Here is a 19148-nt window from a genome sequence, read left to right as displayed (position 1 = left end):
TGTTTTCTATATTTATTCTGTCATGATTGCTTGCTTATGCCCTTTGCTCATTACTAAAAAAAAAATATTAGGTCCATCTTTTTCTTACTGATTATAAAAGCTTTTTTAAAAATAGTATCAGTCTAAAAAAAAAAAGTATCAATCTTCTGGCAAATATATTACAAGAGGATTTCCTCCCAATCCCTCTGCCTCAAGTTTGAGATTTCCTTTTTTTTTTTTTTTTGCTTTTGTTTTTTAGAACTTTTTGCTTTTTAAGTTTTGTAATTTTTTTTTTACATAGACGTGAAAAATTTTTTATTTTGTAATATTTTCAGTCTTTTCACCCTTTTGCTCTTATGTTAAAACGTTATTCCCTAGCCATTGATTATGTAAATTGTCATTAACACACAAATGAAATTCTTAAAGGTAGGGTTTTTTAAAAAATTGCTGTTCCAAAAATATTTCTTATTGCTAATTGTTTAAACTCAGTCTACTATTATGAACTTACTGAAGAAATGACTTTCCCCGATTCTTTCAAGCATGGAATTTCTGCTAAGTGCTCACTAATGGAAGTTGGATATTAGGGAAAATAATCTTATTTTTGGTTTGCATTGTTCAACAAGAGCCAGTGGAGACTTTAATTTTTCAAGTGATGATATTTTTGCCCAAAGTATGAAAAGAATGAAAATCCAAACCAATATTTATGAATACCCCCATATACTTCAGGTTTATTTTGTTTTTAATTTTTTTTTATCTACTCCCTAACAGTAAAGCACTGGTAATTTGTTTTGCAGAATCTTTGCAGCCTTTCCTGGAAGCCTGTAGCAACACTTTATTTTTTCGTACTTGTTCAGTGCTGCTTCGAACCCCTAAGCTTGATCTTCAAATACTAGAAAAGCTCAGTATTATTCTGCAGAAACTTTCCAAAATCAAGTAAGATTTTTTTTATTTCTAAAATTTTGTATTGAAAGATGTATTATTGTGATGTAGAAACTTGAGAATCATAAAATATTAATGCATGTCTAAGATACATACTCAGTAACGGATGAGAATTGGAGTATCCATCTAGAAATGTCTTGTTTCCATAGTTCATTTCTGCTAAACAAACTTTAAGTACCATAGGGTATGTAAAAATAAGAGCAGTTTTTAGCAACTAGGTGGTAGTATCAGAGTGACTTACTGCACACGGATACTCTAATACCACAGGTGAAAATAAAAAAGGTAATAAAAGTATATATGCAAATCCTTATTGATGTATTGAAACGAATTTAGGGAATTAGAACGAAGCAGAATTATGGGCTTGTTACGCCACTAATTTGGATTTTATTGTGAGAATTAAGGGCTTTTGCATTTCTTCTTCTTTCCCCTGATGCAAACTTCGATATAACCAGTTACTAAATTATAAATAAAGGACATAGATTTTAAGCGTTATTTTCCTAATCTTGAGGTATTTTCTGGTGTTTCTTTTGAGGCAAATTAAACACCTGACTCATCCCATGTTTATAATGGTAAAATTTTGATTTTGGTTCAGCTCCACTGCCCTATTCCTTTCCTCTCCCCTGTGATTTGCATGGTAATGAACCTAGGTATTTTATCTGGCCTTGGTGTACTTGAATAGTAAATATAATACATCTTAAAATTATTTGTAGATGTGTGCTAGTAGGTCCACATGTTCTGCTTGGTGCTTAGTACACTGTACCACACCACAGTAAGTTATTAATTGTCAAAATAAAACCTCATACATTATTAGTTTGGGACAAATGTCAGGTAAACTTATCAATTAATTTTCTTCCTTTATTTGCAGACTGACGGTACCATGGTTATCTTGATTTGTAATCAGTAAATTCTCAGGAAGACATGTTGTAGTTTACCTGTAGTGCCTTGAAGCTGCAGTAACATTACTTGGGTTTAATTTGGTCTTGGCTCTTAATTCATGGGTTTATGTTTATGTATTCCCAAAGTGCAAGTATATCCTTGAGCCAAAGCATTTTACTATTCTCGATGTGTTTTATAGCTTACGTTCATTTCAGACTGAGAGAAAGAGCTAGAACAAATCTCTAAATGGAGGGCTGGGAATAGCTGACGCTCAAGCAGGTCTTGAAGTAAATCTTTAAAACCACAAAGATGTGAATCATTTTGTATTTAGCAGGTGGTTATATAGGTTATTTGATAATTTCTTTCAGGAGGTAAATATATATAGACAAGGAAATAAGAAAAATGTTTCAGATATTATTCTGATTGAAAATGAAATTACTGACTGATAATTACAGGTAGGTTGGTTGAAAAGGTATTTTTGACCTAAGTCAAAAGGTAACCCAATGTTCTGCTACTTACTTAAAATAAGATGATCAAGTATTTTAATTTTTCTAACTGTGAGGAAGGAAATGTTCTCAAGCATTTTAATGGTGAATAGGGTTCAGTTTTCAGGATCATAGAGCATATTCTTTTTTTCCTTGAATAGTTTTCCACTTTAGGCTTCGGTCCTAAAACCCCTTTTTGTTTGCCTTGACGTATTAATCCTTTAGTTACGTATTTTCTGCACTATTTTGAAAACCAGGTGCCATTTGCCCATATTTACAAGTAAATGATTGCTCATTGCCATTCCAGATAAACTCCCTAAGTGTGTGCAATTAAGTTAATGTATTCATTCTCTTCCAGGAGTAATAAGAAGCTCTTTGAACTTTTTACAATTCATCTGATGCTTCAAGAAATGCAAAGGACAACACATCCAGAGCATGCCTTTCTCTGTATTAACTTAAATTCAACTCTGTTCAATTTGGGTTTAACAAAATGCAACTCCTTGGCCTCCAGTGCAAGCCATTAGAATAGCTTAATATTATTTTATATAAATTATATATGTGTTGCTTATTTGTAAGATTGTAAAAATCACCAAAGTAACTAAAAGTCTACCAAGTAAAGTTATCAGTAGCATCATTTATCATGAAAAATATAATTTTTTTCACTTTTAAGTTGAATCTATAGAAGCTATGGAATTTTTGGACTGTTTCAGTTCAGTTGAGGTAGTACTTACTAATGTACAAAATGGAATTTCCAGAATTAGTGATACTGGGGTTACTTTTTGTAAGAGTGTTTTAGGAAAATTTTTTAAATTATGTGATTATTTGGAATAAAATTGGTGTTTATGTGGGAAAGAGGATTAGATCATGTTGTCATTCTTTCTCAAAATATCAACAATTTCCCCTTTCAGAAGCAAAAGTATATAAGTTAAAAAAAATCTTTTTAATGTTTATTTTTGAGAGAGAGAGAGAGAGCATGAATGGAGGCAAGGGGTAGAGAGAGAGAGGGAGACAGACACAGAATAAGAAGCAGACTCCAGGCTCCGAGCCTCAGCACAGAGCCCAACGTGGGGCTGGAACCCACAAACTGTAAGATCATGACCTTGAGCCAAAGTCGGAAGCTTAACCACCTGAGCCACCCAGGCACCCCAAAAGTATATAAGTTTTAACTGCTATCCTCATACCATAACTTTTGTGTATATCCTAGATTCACAAAAACTGATTTTTTATTGTGCTGTTCACAGAGTAAAGAATTTTTTCTATTATTTTTTCCAAAATAATTTAATCATCGCCAAACTATATATGTACCATAGATGGGTTTAAAAAAAAAAACAACATAAAAATATCTTCGTCTCCCAACACCCAGGGATATCTCTTGCTATATAACCCAAGATGGGTGAAGTAGCCACAGGTCTGGGTGAGGTGGATGGAGATGGTGGGAGTTGGGACAGAATACTCAGAAACACAGAAAAGGAGCATTGTCCTAAATGATGCTGTATTAGTATATATTCTCATTTCCAGAAATGGAGAAATTTTCAGGAAACGCTTGGGCCTCTTCAGATGAGTATAAAAAATGTGCTGTTTGTGAAGCAGAAACAGAAAGCCATAAAGAGAGAACAGGTTGAGTATGGTGACACTTTTAGGAACTAAAGAATGCAGAAGGAGAAATGCACAGCAGACACAAAAATATACCATCACTGATATGGCAAAAGATAGAATCAGTGTCACGAGAAAAAAGAGTAGCTCTCACAAGTACCTTGAGATGGTACCAACGAGAGAGTGGACAGCCGATGGAAGAGCAAAGGTTGGCACTTGAGCCTGGCGTATTTGATGTTTCTGAAGAAAAGAACAGAACAGATAGAGCAAAAGTACTGCTCAGAGATATAATTGAACAAAGATTTTGGGGCACCAAAGAAAGATCTGCATGTATGGATTGAAAGAGCACATCGTGTTCCAGAAAAATCAATGAGAAAAGCATTCTATAATTAGATGCATCCTATAATTTAAAAATGAACTGTAATTTAATTCTAAGTATTATGAGGATAAAGGCAAGAACAAACAAAAGCCAGTTACCTGCAAGAGAAGCAAAACCAAGTTAGCCTCATGCAATGCCAGAAGTTGATAGGAAACTACCCTCTCATGTTTTGGAGAGGGAAAGTTTCACTTAAAGAATTTATACCTAGTGAAGATGCTTTCACAGATGAAGACAATGGAAGAAAGACATTTTCAGATATGTAAGTGTTTAGAAAGTATACCATGTCTTGAGACAAGAAGCTGCTTACTTAGATCATTCCAACCAACTTAGACATGAAGGGAAATTGGATTTATTAAATCCACCTCATACCACAAGACTAGTGAAACTGAAATCACATAAGCATAAATAAATGTAATTAATTATTGTAAATTTGTAAAATGGAGTGAAGTGTTAAATTTTTCAAAAGGATAAAAAATGGGAAAAGCAATAATTTAGTGATATTTGGATAAACTATATAAACTGATGTTAAAAACTGAGAATTAATGGAGCCCAGAGATTGAAGCACAGATGGAAGAGCTAGTGAGTAAAGTCTTCCATATTTTCATGAGAAATAGAGTCAAAATGTTCCATATCAAAATTACCTTTGACAGAGAAAAGAAGGATAAAGGCATGTTTGTCAGAAATGTCAAGGTAACTACTATTAAAGGCAGGATCAATATTCTCAAAACACTGAAGAAGAAAAAGAAAATACATAGTCATAGCCAAAAAATAGAAGCCAGGAACTTGTAAAGAATAAAAATATTTATTAGGATAAATAAAAGTTTTTTTTAATATTTTAAATTCTTTATTACCCTGTTCTGATAAATTTGAAAATCTGGATGAAATAAACTATTTTCTAGAAAACAATTTATAAAAATCATATCAAGAAATATGCAATATGGGACATTTGGGTATCTCAGTTCGTTAAGTGTCAACTTCGGCTCAGGTCATGATCTCACAGTTTGTGAGTTGAGCCCCACATCGGGCTCTGTGCTGACAGCTTGGAGCCTGGAGCCTGCTTCAGATTCTGTGTCTCCTTCTCTCTCTGACCCTCCCCCACTCACACTCTTGTCTCTCTCTCTCTCTCTCAAAAATAAACACTAAAAAAATTAAGAAATATGCAATAGAAAATCATTGAAGTCTTTGATAAAATTATGGAAGAATTCTTTTTAAGTTTATTTATTTTGAGACAGAGTGTGTGCATGCATGTGGGGAGCAGGGGAGGTGCAGAGAGAGAGGGAGAGAGAGAACCCCAAGCAGGTTCTGTGCTGTCAGTGCAGAATTCTACACAGAGCTTGATCTCACAACCATGAGATCATGATCTGAGCCAAAATCAAGAGTCGGACACTTAACCGACTGAGCCACCCAGGCATCCCAAAATTCTTTTTAAAAATGACATCAAGTCCAGGTGTTTTACAGGAGAATTGTTTTAACATTTTAAGGTGAAAATATTTAAAGCTGTTCAAACTGTCCCAGAATGTAGAAAAAGTATCCTAATTCATTTTATACAGTTAGCATGAACCCAGTAGCAAAAATTGTCAAAGGAAGTAGGAAAGAATTTAACAGATTAAAAAGTCTAAAGAATTATGAACAAGTCAATACCAACCATGTATCACCAGAACAATCCATGACCAAGTAGGCTAGCATGCATTCTAGAAATACAAAGTTGGAAATTGTGGTTTATATACACAATGGAATACTACGTGGCAATGAGAAAGAATGAAATACGACCTTTTGTAGCAACGTGGATGGAAATGGAGAGTGTTATGCTAAGTGAAATAAGTCATACAGAGAAGGACAGACTCCATATGTTTTCACTCATATGTGGATCCTGAGAAACTTAACTTAATGGTGTTCTACCATGGGGGAGGGGAAGGAAAAAAAAATGGTTAGAGAGGGAGGGAACCAAAACATAAGAGACTTCTAAAAACTGAGAACAAACTGAGGGTTTATGGGGGGGGGGGTGGAGGGAGGGGTGGGTGGGTGATGGGTATTGAGGAGGGCACCTGTTGGGATGAGCACTGGGTGTTGTATGGAAACCAATTTGACAATAAATTTCATATTAAAAAAAATAAAGTAAAATATTGACTATAAAAAAAAAGAAATACAAAGTTGGCTTTCTGGTAAGAATAATATATTTTAGTGTATTTTTATAATAAAGGGGGAAAGTCACACAGTCTTAATAAATGCCTAAAAGGTTATAATTCAACTCCTATCCCTGATATATGCTTAAAGGAATGTGAAATCAACAACAAATTTATGAAGCACTACATACATGCTTAAGGTTAGGAATAAAATTAAGGAGTCCAGTGAGGAAGTGTAACTTTGGGAAAGGAAAAAAACAATCATTTGCAGATAAATGTGATTATCCGGAAAATGGTAAGATTCTTACAAAACTTCATCAAGATACCCAATTGTAAAATAAACATATTAAAAGCAAAAGCTTTTATATATTCCAGCAATAAATAATTAGAAATTGTTTTTATTTATAATGCATTTAATAATTTAATAAACTTTTATAAAATATGAAACAAACATGATAGAAATGTTCAGAACCTAAATGAGGGACTGCCAAATGTTTGCTGAGGAATATCAAAGAAGACTTAATGATATACCATGTTTCTGGATGAAGAGACTTGATTTTGTTGAGATGTCAGATCTCCCCAAATTACTTCCTATATTTCAACCAAAATTAATTTCAGTCAGAATTCTAAAAGAATTCTTTTTAGAAATTGAAAAAAAAAATTCTAAAGCGTATCTGGACTTCAAATAACCAGGCAATATTAGAGAAAGAAGTTTTTGAAAATAATCATAGCTAATATTTGTTAACTGCTTTAAGTACTGGACACTGATCTACATTTTTAAATGCATGATTTAATCCTTATAAGCACTTTGAGATGGGTCTTACAATCATTGCCAGTTTACAGATTGGAAAAGAAACAGCCTCGGGGAGACCTGAGAGGCTGGCTAAACTAAGCCACTATTACTATATGACTGGAAGTAATCTACACAAAGGAAGATAATGGGGACAAAGTCAATACAAGATTTTTACCCATATTATACTTGTGGCTCAAGGCCGTGCATTTTCCTTCTCTCCCAACATCCAAATTCTGTGGGAATAAGAGAAGAAATACTTCTAAAGTACATAAAGTTAAATAGAAAATTTTTGTTTCCAGCAGTGTGGTATGCTACACTTATCCTCCAAGTGCAGTACTGCTAAGAATGTTGAGGATACACACACACACACACACACCCCTGAGCAAATGGCAAAGTAAAAAAATTCCTTGGAGGCCCGAAATGATGATAAATATAAAATCAAAAGGGTAATTAAGGACTGGAGCCCAGTGTTTCCCCTCAGGTACCTGCCAATCACTAGTAGCCAGGGTAGGCATATGGGGCAGAAGGCAAAGACTTGAAACGATCAAGATGGTAGATTGAACCAGTGATCCCTGCATAAAGTTAGGACTCCTGGAGGACAGTGTGTGTGATAGAATTAGGGAAAGCCCTACTCTGCAGAGGGAGAAAGTGGGAATGCCTGTCTCAGCTTTGGCTCTGGGAAGGAAATCTCTCCTGGAATTCCTAACTACCTGTCCACATTTACATGGACATGGGACTTGAATTTGTTGGCAGTCAAAATAGTTAAGCAGAGAATCTGGTTGAAATGAGTCCCAGACTGGTTACCCTTAGGTGCCTGATCGAAGAAGCATCCCAGACCTTAGAAGTTTACTCAGATAAGGTGCAGAGCAACATGAGTTCACAGTGAACACACACACACAAAGCTATAAGTGAGAGCAGAAACTGACTCACAATTGAGATACCGAATTACAACATAAAGTACGTTCAATAGGTTTAAAGAAACAAGGTCATTAGAAATATAATGAAGAAACAAAAGATAGAAAAAGCGGCTAGTAAGTTTTGAAAAGTAACTTCATAGAAGTGAAAATATTGAGTTAGAAATTCAATGGATATGGTTTAGAAGAAAATTGGTTATAGAAATTATACAGAATGCCTATAAAGAAACAAAAATCTAAAAGATGTAATAAATGAAGGAAAAAGCATAAGGAGATCTAATATACATGTTAAATGGGTTCCAGAAGGAGGGAATAGGGCAGATATAATGTGTGAAAAAATGATAAGGATTGAGAATAAATTATTGAGAACTGATGAAAAATATGAATCCCTAGTTCAAGAACCCGAATGAATTAATAGAAAGATAAAACAAAGATATAAAAACATCATATAGAATATGAAAGAACAACAAAGACAGAGTAGAAACTTAAAAGCAGCCAGAGATAAGACAGATTAATTTCAAAGCAGCAACATAGATCAAAAATGACTTTCAACAACAACTGGTCCATTAAATGGTGGAATATTTTCAATGTACTAAAGAACAATGACTGTCAAAGTAGAATTTTCCTACTCCTCAAAATATCTTTCAAGAACAGTGGCAAGATAAAGACATTTCAGAGAAACTAAATATTTACTACCAATAAACTACATTTAGGGGAATTTCTAAAGGATGTACTTTAGGAAGAAGCAAAACACTCTCTGGAAGTTGAAGAGGTGAGATAACACCAAAGAAAATGGTAAATGTGACTATAGCAACTTATAAAATAGCCATATTTAATTTGGTTAGAAAAGAACTAAAACCCAGGACATGAACAGCAACTCAGGAATGGGGTAACTAGAATTAGAGTTAAAATGTTCTTTTGTTTTAAAAAAAATTTTTTTTAATTTTTACTTATTTTTGAGAGAGAGAGTGCAAGCAGTGGAGGGGCCGAGAGAGAGGGAGGGAGAATCTGAAGCAGGCTCCAGGCTCCCAGCTGTCAGCACAGGGCCTGATGCCAGGCTCGAACTTACGAACAGTGAGGTCATGTCCAGAGCTGACGTAGGACGCTTAACCGGCTGAGCCATCCAGGTGCCCCAAAGTTAAAGTGTTTTAAGTTATTATGTTGCTTACCAAAGTAACTCAAACTTTTAAATTAAACATGATGTTAAAATTTCTAGATAAACCACCAAAAGATTAAAAACAATAATTTCTATACTAATAAAAGAGGTAGAGGACTCTACTGACGAAGGCATGAAAAAAATAAGGGAAAAAAGGAAATCTATATAAAATAAGATAGTAGAAGTTAATCCAATTACATCAGTAATCACAATCAATATAAATGGATTAAACTCATCAGTTGAGGCAATGATTATTGGAGTGGATTTTAAAAATTCAGCTATAAATTGTTTTCAAGAGCCATTCTAAAAACATAAGGACACAGAAAGAGTGAAAATAAAACAGTGGGAGAAAAAAGATACACTGACAAGACATATCCAAAAAAAAAGAAAGAAAGAAAAGAAAAGAAAGGAAAAAGAAAAAAGGGGAAAAAAAAGTACAACTCTAAAATACAAGTAGGGTGAATAATTTTTGAAAATCAGAAATAGGTCATTATTATAAGGGGAGATTTTCATACATCTCTTTCAGTAATCAATAAATCATGTCATAAAAAGTACTAAGCATATAAAAGATTTGAACAAGACAATAAACTTAATATAAGAGTATATGGAATGTTGACTGAACAAAATACACATTCTTTAAATGTGCACAGAACATTTCCTACAATTAACCATGTATTAGGCCATAAATCAAGTCTTAAGTTTCAAAGAACCAATTTCAAAATGAGCACATTTTCTGACCATGTGCAATTGTTAGAGGTCAGTAACAAAAAGATAACGTAAATACTCATACATTGAGAGCATTGACATTGTTTTAAATAACTGAAAGATCAAAAAATCATACCGGAAATTAGAAAATACTTTAAAGGATGATATGCTACTTGCCAGACCTTGTATTATGCAACTAACTGAAGTAATTTTTCCACAGAGATGTGGGGTTGAATTATCAGAAAGGAAGAAGCTGAAAATATGTGAACCAAACATATAGAGAAGATGGAATAAGAACAATAAAGTAAGTATACATAAAGTGGAAGGAAGGAATATTAAAAAGATAAGCAATGTAACAAAGGATCAATACTGAAAGCTGGTGCTTTGAAAGACTAAAGCAAATCTCTGACAAGATTGTCCACAAGAAAAAGACAACAACAAAGCATCATATTAATAGGAGTGAAAAGTAGTAGGAAGTCCCTGGCCAACCTGAATTTTGTTCCTTTAAGGAGTGGAACAAAGTAGTACCCAACATTTATTTAAACTTGGGAATTCACTCATAGTGTTTTCAAGGGCCCTTTATTTTGTTTAGTTTTCACTTTAGCACTCAGTTAGTGCTCCAGTGTATCATTTCCAATCTTACTGTTGACAGTGAAGTTAGTTTCTCCAAAAATCTTCTCCATTGAACCTATCTTTCTTTTTGTCTAATACTTTTACTTACTCATTGTAATGGCTTCTTTTTGGCTCCAACTGAGCCACCCAGGCGTCTTCCTGATTTTAAAAGAAGTGCTTCCACTATTTTGTGTTAAGTGTAGTGTGTGTGTGTCTGTGTGTGTGTATACATTTATACAAAGTATTTGTGTATATACATGTGTATATGTGCATATACGTATATATGTATACACAGACACACATATATAGCTGTGGGATGGGGAGGAAGGGAATTTCTAGGTGTGGTCTGTGGAAGGAAAGAGTCACTAGGTTGTTCTGTAAAGAGAAATAAATGCACATGGCACAGTGGATATGCTGTGCAGCCCTGCCCTGCAAAGTGTTTTGTGTAATGCATCCACAGTGGAAATGTCTGAGTCCTTGGATGGTCAGGGTCGAGGTGAGAGGTGCTTGGCTGAAGCTGGTGAGAACTGACCAGCATCAGGTGGGGGGAATGGAGAAGGGAGGGACTCCCAGGGTCAGACTCCTTTGAAAATCACAGTGATAAGCCCACCCACAGGAAGGGGATGCAGGCAGAACAGCCCCACCAGCCATGTGGCAAGAAGTGCTGGCACTGATTGGGATTCCTAATCTCTCCATCTTACAGTCTTCAACCACATTCACATACTTGATCTCATCTGTTCTCACAACCACCTCATGAAGAAGAATCATAGGAATCCCCATCCTCCTGATGCAAAAAAATGAGTCTCAGAAAAGTAAGCTGTAAGGGGAAGAGCTGAATAGCAGACCCAGCCCCTCTACTTTCTGTGATTCTCTGGGCTTTCAGACTCAAAGCTCAGTGTGGCAAGTAGCAGGCTTGAGACCAAGGGCACAGGGAAATGTCCAGTCCAGTTATCCATTGTGCTACAGGTACACTGTTAACTTCTTCCCCAAATATTTTTCACCATCATGCAGACATAGGTAAGGCTGCTGTTACACAAACAGTAGGATTTTTTTTGTGCTTGGTGGCCCTTGAGACTGTGTTGATGAAGGGCCTTTATGAGAGATTGTATAAAGGCTGTCCAGGCTCCATCAGTGACAGAGAGTGATATGTGAAAGATCCCTGTGCTGGAAAGCTCTGACAGTGATGGTCTGGTTTCCCTTTGCCTCTTCTTCATGAGCCTGAACTGTAGTTCAACTTCATCCTGACCCAAGTGCAAGGAATAACCGCAGTCACTGGAACAGAGAAGAACAGAGTTCCACACAGGACCATGTTCTTGCCTCTTCAGGTATCTTGCAGAGAAGAATAATTTAGATCTACACAGCTGGGGTGTATGGTGGGAAGAAGTGTGTATTAGTCAGCTATTTAAAAAAGTGATTCAGGAAGGCCTGAGCACAGCTTTTCACCATCGTCTTGTTTTATGTTCTGTAGGAATACTTGTTGGAGCACCAGAGCCACAAGAGATAGACACAAACAAGCCTGCCTCCTTCAACCCCACTGTGCCTGGACCAGCTCATACCTCTACTTCTCAGCCTGCCACGAAAATAGCCACTTGTTTCTTTGAGCCGTGGAGCTAACTGATTTCTCACCATCTAGGCTTCAGGTGAGGGGCTCTCCAGATCATTGGACACTTGAGTTGCTTTTTGTCCAGGTGTGAAGCTGACACCTTGAGTGGCACATGGAAAGGCACAGCTTAGTCTTGTTTCTAGAAGCAGCAGGTTGGCTGGAAAATGCTTGAGGTGTAAAGGAGATGACAAGTTTCCTTTTGGGTCCAGGTGGTGTGATCCCAAGCAATCGCATTTCTGAGTCACAGTTTATTTATCTAGAAAATAGAGGATTGCGTATGCAGTTAGGGAGAGGTTTGTGATTGGAGGCCTTCTGAGGGCTGGCAGTGTTCAATCTCATGACATGGGAGGAAGTTATGCAGACATTCACCTTATGATAATGTATTATTATACCTCACATGGTGTGTTTACATGGTGGGCACTTTTGTGTATGTGTGTTATATTCACATGAAAGATTTTATTTAAATAAAGAAAATGAGAGTAATGATGGTATTTCACAGGATTATTGTGAAAATTAAAAGCAAGGATAGCCCTGGGTGGATAGTAAGCAGTGCTGTGCGGGTGGCACAGTGCATGAGAGTGAGCCCATCACTGTCACCACTGTAGCCAGTGCACATAGATATCACAGGACCACAGAATAGCAGCGGAATGTGTGCAGAATGTGGAGTTGGCATCCTTCTGATGGTTGTACACTGGTCTCAAATCCCTTCTTGTGCCAGCGAAGGATTTAAGGGTTGGGAATTCAGAAGCAGAAGCTCCTGAAAAAGTGTTATCGGCCAAAGCCGTATGCCTTATTTCTCTCTCTCTCTCTTTCTCTCATCTTTACCCATTCAAACCTTCCCCTCATTGTGGACCCATCTGTTGTATCATCACAGAAGAAGCCCCCAACCCCTTCCTTCCTCCAACCTCCTCTGTCCACTCCCATCCCCCACCTCATGCCATCCTCCTTACCTGTCTATGCCACATGTTCATCACATCCCTCTCTTCTCGGGCCTCCTCTCCCTCTCTCATGATCTCTTTCTAATCCATTTATTCTCTAAATTCTTGGACACCTAAACTGGCCTGGCCAGGCAGCAAGCTATGCAGTTAGGTGAGCATCTGAAGGAATGTCAGTCCCATGCAGTTGACGACTCTGCACAGACCTTGAGAGCTGAGAGATGTGAGGTTGGGGCTCAAGTGTGGTATGGTTGGGGATTGGCTAAGGAAGAGACTTCTCTTGGTGTAACAGTGCCATCAAGCTAGAACTTGTTACGGAATTCAGTAGTGCTCAGTTCCATTCCTTATTTTTACCTGTATTTTATTTCAGTGTGGTTTCAATCCATCCATTCCACTTGACAAGCCTGAAGGCTTTAGATGTATATAGAGGAAGTTATGATACAGCTTTCAAATCCATTAAATTTGCCCAAGTAATAGTTTGTAGCACAAAGTCTACAGTTACTTTTTTCAAAGCTCTAAAAGCATTTCATAGCAAACGTGTAGCACCCAGCTGAGATGAGACCAAACCGGAAGAACTGCCAATGACTGCATTATAGGTTCTGTGAGGTGAAGATGAGATCAACAATCAGAACATCCAGTCTGCTGGGCACTTACTTGGCATTGGGCCAACTGCTTTTCAGGTATCATCTTCTCCCCAGTCTTCAGCACAATGTCAGAGTTCAATACTTGTACCATTCCTAACACATAGATAAAGAGATGAGGTTAAATCTAACCTCTCCCCAAGGTAACACAGCCAGTAGTGGAAGGGCTAGGATGGGCACTGTGTGTGTCACTTTCCAGAGACTGGCATATGTACAGTGCTCTCTCCAGAGTCTTTGGCTTTGTGAAAAGAGACTAGATCCAGGACATCCAGTTTTAGCCTCTCTGGCTGTGCTGGATTCATTGGACCCTGCAGATGGAAGGCTGACCTATGTGGGCTTCCTGCTGAGTTTGGCCAGCAGAGAGCATAATCAGGAGGTGGGAGGGTGTTTATTGCTCAGCTCCTTCCTACAAGGTCCCTGAGGCCAGGAGAACCCTTTTGCCCCAGGTCACAGCCTTCTCAGGCTGCCCCTCTACATGGTGCCCTCTGGCTCCAGGGTCTCGTAACTGTGGCCTCTCCTGCCCCTTCTGGTTTCTTTAGACCTTAGACAGGACAATTCCTCTCTTTGTAAATAATTCCTTCATATCACCCACTTTGAATGTGCCATCCATTTCCAACTGGGAGCCTGACTGATTCACCAGCTTCACTCTTAAATAGTGTGAACTAGTTCCCTGGGCCCAAATTTTGTTGTTTTTTAAGGTTTATTTATTAATTTTGAGAAAGACAAAGACAGTGCAAGTGGAGGGATGCAGAGAGAGGGAGACAGAGAATCCCAAGCAGGCTCTGCACTGACAGTGCAGTCTGGCATGTGACCTGAACGCACGAGACCAGGAGATGATGACCTGAGCCAAAACCAAGAGTCAGACACTTAACCAACTGAGCCACCCAGATGCCCCTATTTAAAATTATCTTGGGGGAGGAGCCAAGATGGTGGAATAGCATGGAAGCTTTCTGTGTGTCTCACGTCCATAAAATACAACCAGACCAACACTGAACCATCCTACACACCTAGAAAACTGATTGGAGGATTAACACAACAATCTGCACAACCTGAACCACAGAATTCAGCAGGTACACGGCGTGGAGAGCTGAACTTGGGGAGCAAGAAGCTCCGAAAGGTAGGGAACCGCTTTTGCGCGGAGAGAGGACAGAGACTGGGGAGGGGAGGAGAATACGGGAAAATCACCCCTCCCCAAAAGCAGCTGGAGAGAAAGTGGAAAATTGGAAACAGCCACAGGGACTAAACTAAAAAGGGAGAAAGGAGAAAGGAGAGGGTTTAAATTCCATTAATACTGTAAACATGGGGAACGCAAAGGCTGCAACTCTGCAGCTCGACAACTGGCAGTTCTCTGGTGGGAAGGGTGAGTCCCCAGGAACAGAGTGGGGTCCAGGAGGTTCTCTGGCCACATGCGGAAAAGCGGTTCCACTGCTGGAAGGACATTTGGTAGAGACTATTGAAGCCACCTGTTTCCAGCAGACCCCAGAAGGCAACCACATTCTCTGGTGCTGGGGCAAGGTTGTTAAGGGTGAAGCCTGTTGCCAGACGTGTATTGTGATTTTCCATAATCCCTGAGGTGCTGCTGCTACACTGTCTCATGAACATTTTCTGGGATGGGCTGGCACCTGGCCGTAGTCTCGGGGCACCATCAACAACAGGGTCCAGCAGGTGTACCTGGGTGCAGCTGATATTTGGCCATCGCTCATTTGGCCATTGCTTGGTGAGACCCCCTGCAGAGGGGTGGAACAGGTCAAAGCCGCAGTCCTTCAGAAGTAGGGTGCCGGGGAAAACAGCCACATCTGAGACAAGGCTTGGGAGAGAGGTGCTGCCTGGGGCCTGGTCATGGAGAGTGAAGAAGCAGGGAGTGGATGAGAGCTGAAGACAGGGGACGGGTGCACAATTGCTGATCTGGGAGAACAGACTGGGTAGCTGGGTGGCGCCATTTTCACTGCTCCCGTGCATGTGTATACACACCTACGAGCCCCGCCACAACAATCCACCCCAGTAGGCTAGCAGCACCACCTAGTGGAAAGTGCAGCTGTTACACTGAGCCCCACCCAACTGGGCCAACTTCGTCTCAAGAACACAAGTCTCACCGCCGCCTTAATTTATGGACTATAAAGAGCTACATAGGCTGACTTCTAGGGGAAAACAAAGCAATTTCAGTCCTACTTCAATCTGTTAGCAGGTTCATCTATTCAATTTTCTTTTTTTTTTCCTTTTTCTCTTTTACAATTCTTTTTCTTGAATAAAGAGAAAAAATTCATTTTTATTTTCAATTTTTATTAAAAAATATTTCTTTAATTTTTGTTACTATACTTTTCACTTTTGTATAATTTTTTCAAATTCTACTTTACTTCCATTATTTTATTTTACTCTACTTCAGTGTACTCACCTTTTCAAATTCTCAATTTCCCTTTTTTTCTTTTTCTTTTTTCCTCTTTTTCATTTCTTTTCCTTTTCTTGAATGCAAAGAGAGAAAAACTTCATTTTTACTTTCAATTTCTATTAAAAATATTTTTATTTAATTTTTATTACTATATTTTTTTGCTGTTATGTAAGTTTTTTCAAATTCTATTTTACTTCCATCATTTTTTTTAGTCTACTATAGTGTATGCACTTTTTCAAATTTTCAAACTATTTTTTTATTTTATCTTTTTTCCTTTTCATTTCTTTTCTTTTTTCTTAAATACGGAAAATGAAAAAATTCATATTTATTTTGAATTCTTATTAAAAATATTGTTCTTTAATTTTTTTCTACTACATTCTTTACTTTTGTGTATATGTTTTCAAATTCTATTTTACCCCATCATCTCATTTTAGTCTACCTCAGTGTATTCATTTTTTCAAATTCTCAAACGATTTCCTTCCCCCTATGCCTTTTTTTTCTTGAATCTGTCAAACCACTTTCAACACCCAGACCAAAACACACCTAGGATCTAGCATCATCTATTTGATTTGTGTGTGTGTGTGTGTGTGTGTGTGTGTGTTTAATTTTGAATTTCAATATTTTTTTATTTTAATTTTTTTATTTCAATTGTTCTACCTCATTAATTCCTTTTCTCCCTTCAAAATGACAAAACGAAGGAATTGACCCCAAAAGAAAGAGCACGAAGAAACGACAGCTAGGAATTTAACCAATACAGATACAAGCAAGATGTCTGAACCAGAATTTAGAATCACAATAATAAGAATACTAGCTGGAGTCAAAAATATATTAGAATCCCTTTCTGCAGAGATAAAAGAAGTAAAAATAGCCATAATGAAATTAAAAATGCTATAACTGAGCTGCAATCACAGACGGATGCAGCGGCAGCAAGGATGGACAAGGCAGAACAGAGAATCAGTGATATAGAGGACAAACTTATAGAGAATAACGAAGCAGAAAAAAAGAGGAAGATTAAGGCAAAAGAGCACATCTAAGAATTAGAGAAATCAGTGACTCATTAAAAAGAAACAACATCAGCATCATAGGGGTCCCAGAAGAGGAAGGGAGAGAAATAAGGGTAAAAGGGTTATGTGAGCAAATCATAGTGGAAAAAACTTTCCTAACCTGGGGAAAGACACAGACATCAAAATCCAGGAAGCACAGAGGACCCCCATTAGATTAAACAAAAACCGACCATCCACAAGGCATATCATAGTCAAATTCACAAAATACTCAGGCAAGGAGAGAATCGTGAAAGCAGCAAGGGGAAAAAAGTCCCTAACATACAAGGGAAGACAGATCAGGTTTGCAGCAGACCTATCCACAAAAACTTGGCAGGCCAGAAGGGAGTGACAGGACATATTCAGTGTGCTGAATCAGAAAAATATGCAGCCAAGAATTCTTTATCCAGCAAGGCTATCATTCAAAATAGAAGGAAAGAAAAAAGTTTTCCAGACAAACAAATATTAAAGGAGTTTGTGACCACTAAACCAACCCTGCAAGAAATTTTAAGGGGGACTTTCTGAGGGGAGAAAAGATGAAAAAAAATATATATATATATATGTATGTATATTTATATGTATATAAATTTATATATTTATATGTATATAAATATGTATATTTATATGTATATAAATATGTATATTTATATGTACATAAATACCAAAAGCAACAAACGATTCAGAGAACATCACCAGAAGCTCCAACTCTACAAGCATCATAATGGCAATAAATTCCTATCTTTCAATACTCACTCTAAATGTCAATGGACTCAATGCTCCAATCAAAAGACATAGGGTAACAGAATGGATAAGAAAACAAGATCCATCTATATGCTGTTTACAAGAGACCCACTTTAGACCTAAAGACACCTTCAGATTGAAAATAAGGGGATGGAAAACCATCTATCATGCTAATGGTCAACAAAAGAAAGCTGGAGTAGCCATACTAATATCAGACAATCTAGACTTTAAAATAAAGACTGTATCAAGAGATGCAGAAGGGCATTATATCATAATCAAGGGGTCTATAGACCAAGAAGACTTAACAATTGTAAACATTTATGCACCAAATGTGTGAGCGCCCAAATATATAAATCAATTAATCACAAACATAAAGAAACTCATTGATAGTAATACCATAATAGTAGGAGACTTTAATACCCCACTCACAGCAATGGACAGATCATCTAATCAAAAAATCAACAAGGAAACAATAGCTTTGAATGACACACTGGACAAGAGGACTTAACAGATATATTCAGAACATTCCATCCTAAAGCAGCAGGACATACATTCTTCTCCAGTGCACATGGAACATTCTCCAGAATAGACCATATACTGGGACACAAATCTGCCCTAAGTAAGTACAAAAAGATCAAAATCATACCGTGCATATTTTCAGAGCACAACACTATGAAACTTGATATCAACCACAAGAAAAAAATTGGAAAGGTAACAAATACTTGGAGACTGAAGAACATTCTACTAAAAGATGAATGGGCGGGGCGCCTGGGTGGCTCAGTCAGTTGAGCATCTGACTTCGGCTCAGGTCATGATCTCAGTCCGTGGGTTCAGGCCCCGCATCCGGCTCTGTGCTGACAGCTCGGAGCCTGAAGCCTGCTTCAGATTCTGTATCTCCTTCTCTCTCTGCCCCTCCCCTGCTCATGCTCTGTCTCTCTCTGTCTCAAAAATAAATAAATAAATAAATTTTAAAAAACATTAAAAAAAAGAATGAATGGGCTAACCAAGCAGTTAAAGAGGAAATTAAAAAGTATATGGAAGTCAATGAAAATGATAACACCACAACCCAAAACCTCTAGGACGCAGCAAAGGCAGTCATAAGAGGAAAGTATATAGCAATCCAGACCTTCCTAAAGAAGGAAGAAAGAGCTCAGATACACAACCTAAGCTTATGCCTTAAGGAGCTGGAAAAAGAACACCAAATAAAACCCCAAACCAGAAAAAGACAGGAAATAATAAAGATTAGAG

The 19148-nt window shown here is 37.5% G+C and overlaps 1 protein-coding gene across 7 annotated transcripts in view; it reads left to right on the top strand.

Moving 5' to 3' along the window:
• CCDC138 (coiled-coil domain containing 138) overlaps positions 1-3123 on the top strand; it is a 145388-nt gene extending 142265 nt beyond the window's left edge. For all 7 annotated transcript variants that reach the window (XM_047854151.1, XM_047854156.1, XM_047854150.1 and 4 more), the window contains 2 exons: positions 774-912; positions 2638-3123. In XM_047854151.1, the coding sequence (XP_047710107.1) occupies positions 774-912; positions 2638-2803 (305 nt within the window). In that variant the 3' untranslated portion in view covers positions 2804-3123. The remainder of the gene's footprint in view (positions 1-773; positions 913-2637) is intronic.
• The last annotated feature ends 16025 nt before the right edge of the window (positions 3124-19148 follow it).

Source organism: Prionailurus viverrinus, chromosome A3 (genome assembly GCF_022837055.1).
Source record: "Prionailurus viverrinus isolate Anna chromosome A3, UM_Priviv_1.0, whole genome shotgun sequence".
NCBI lineage: Eukaryota > Metazoa > Chordata > Mammalia > Carnivora > Felidae > Prionailurus > Prionailurus viverrinus.
This window is presented reverse-complemented; position numbering and strand designations above follow the sequence as displayed.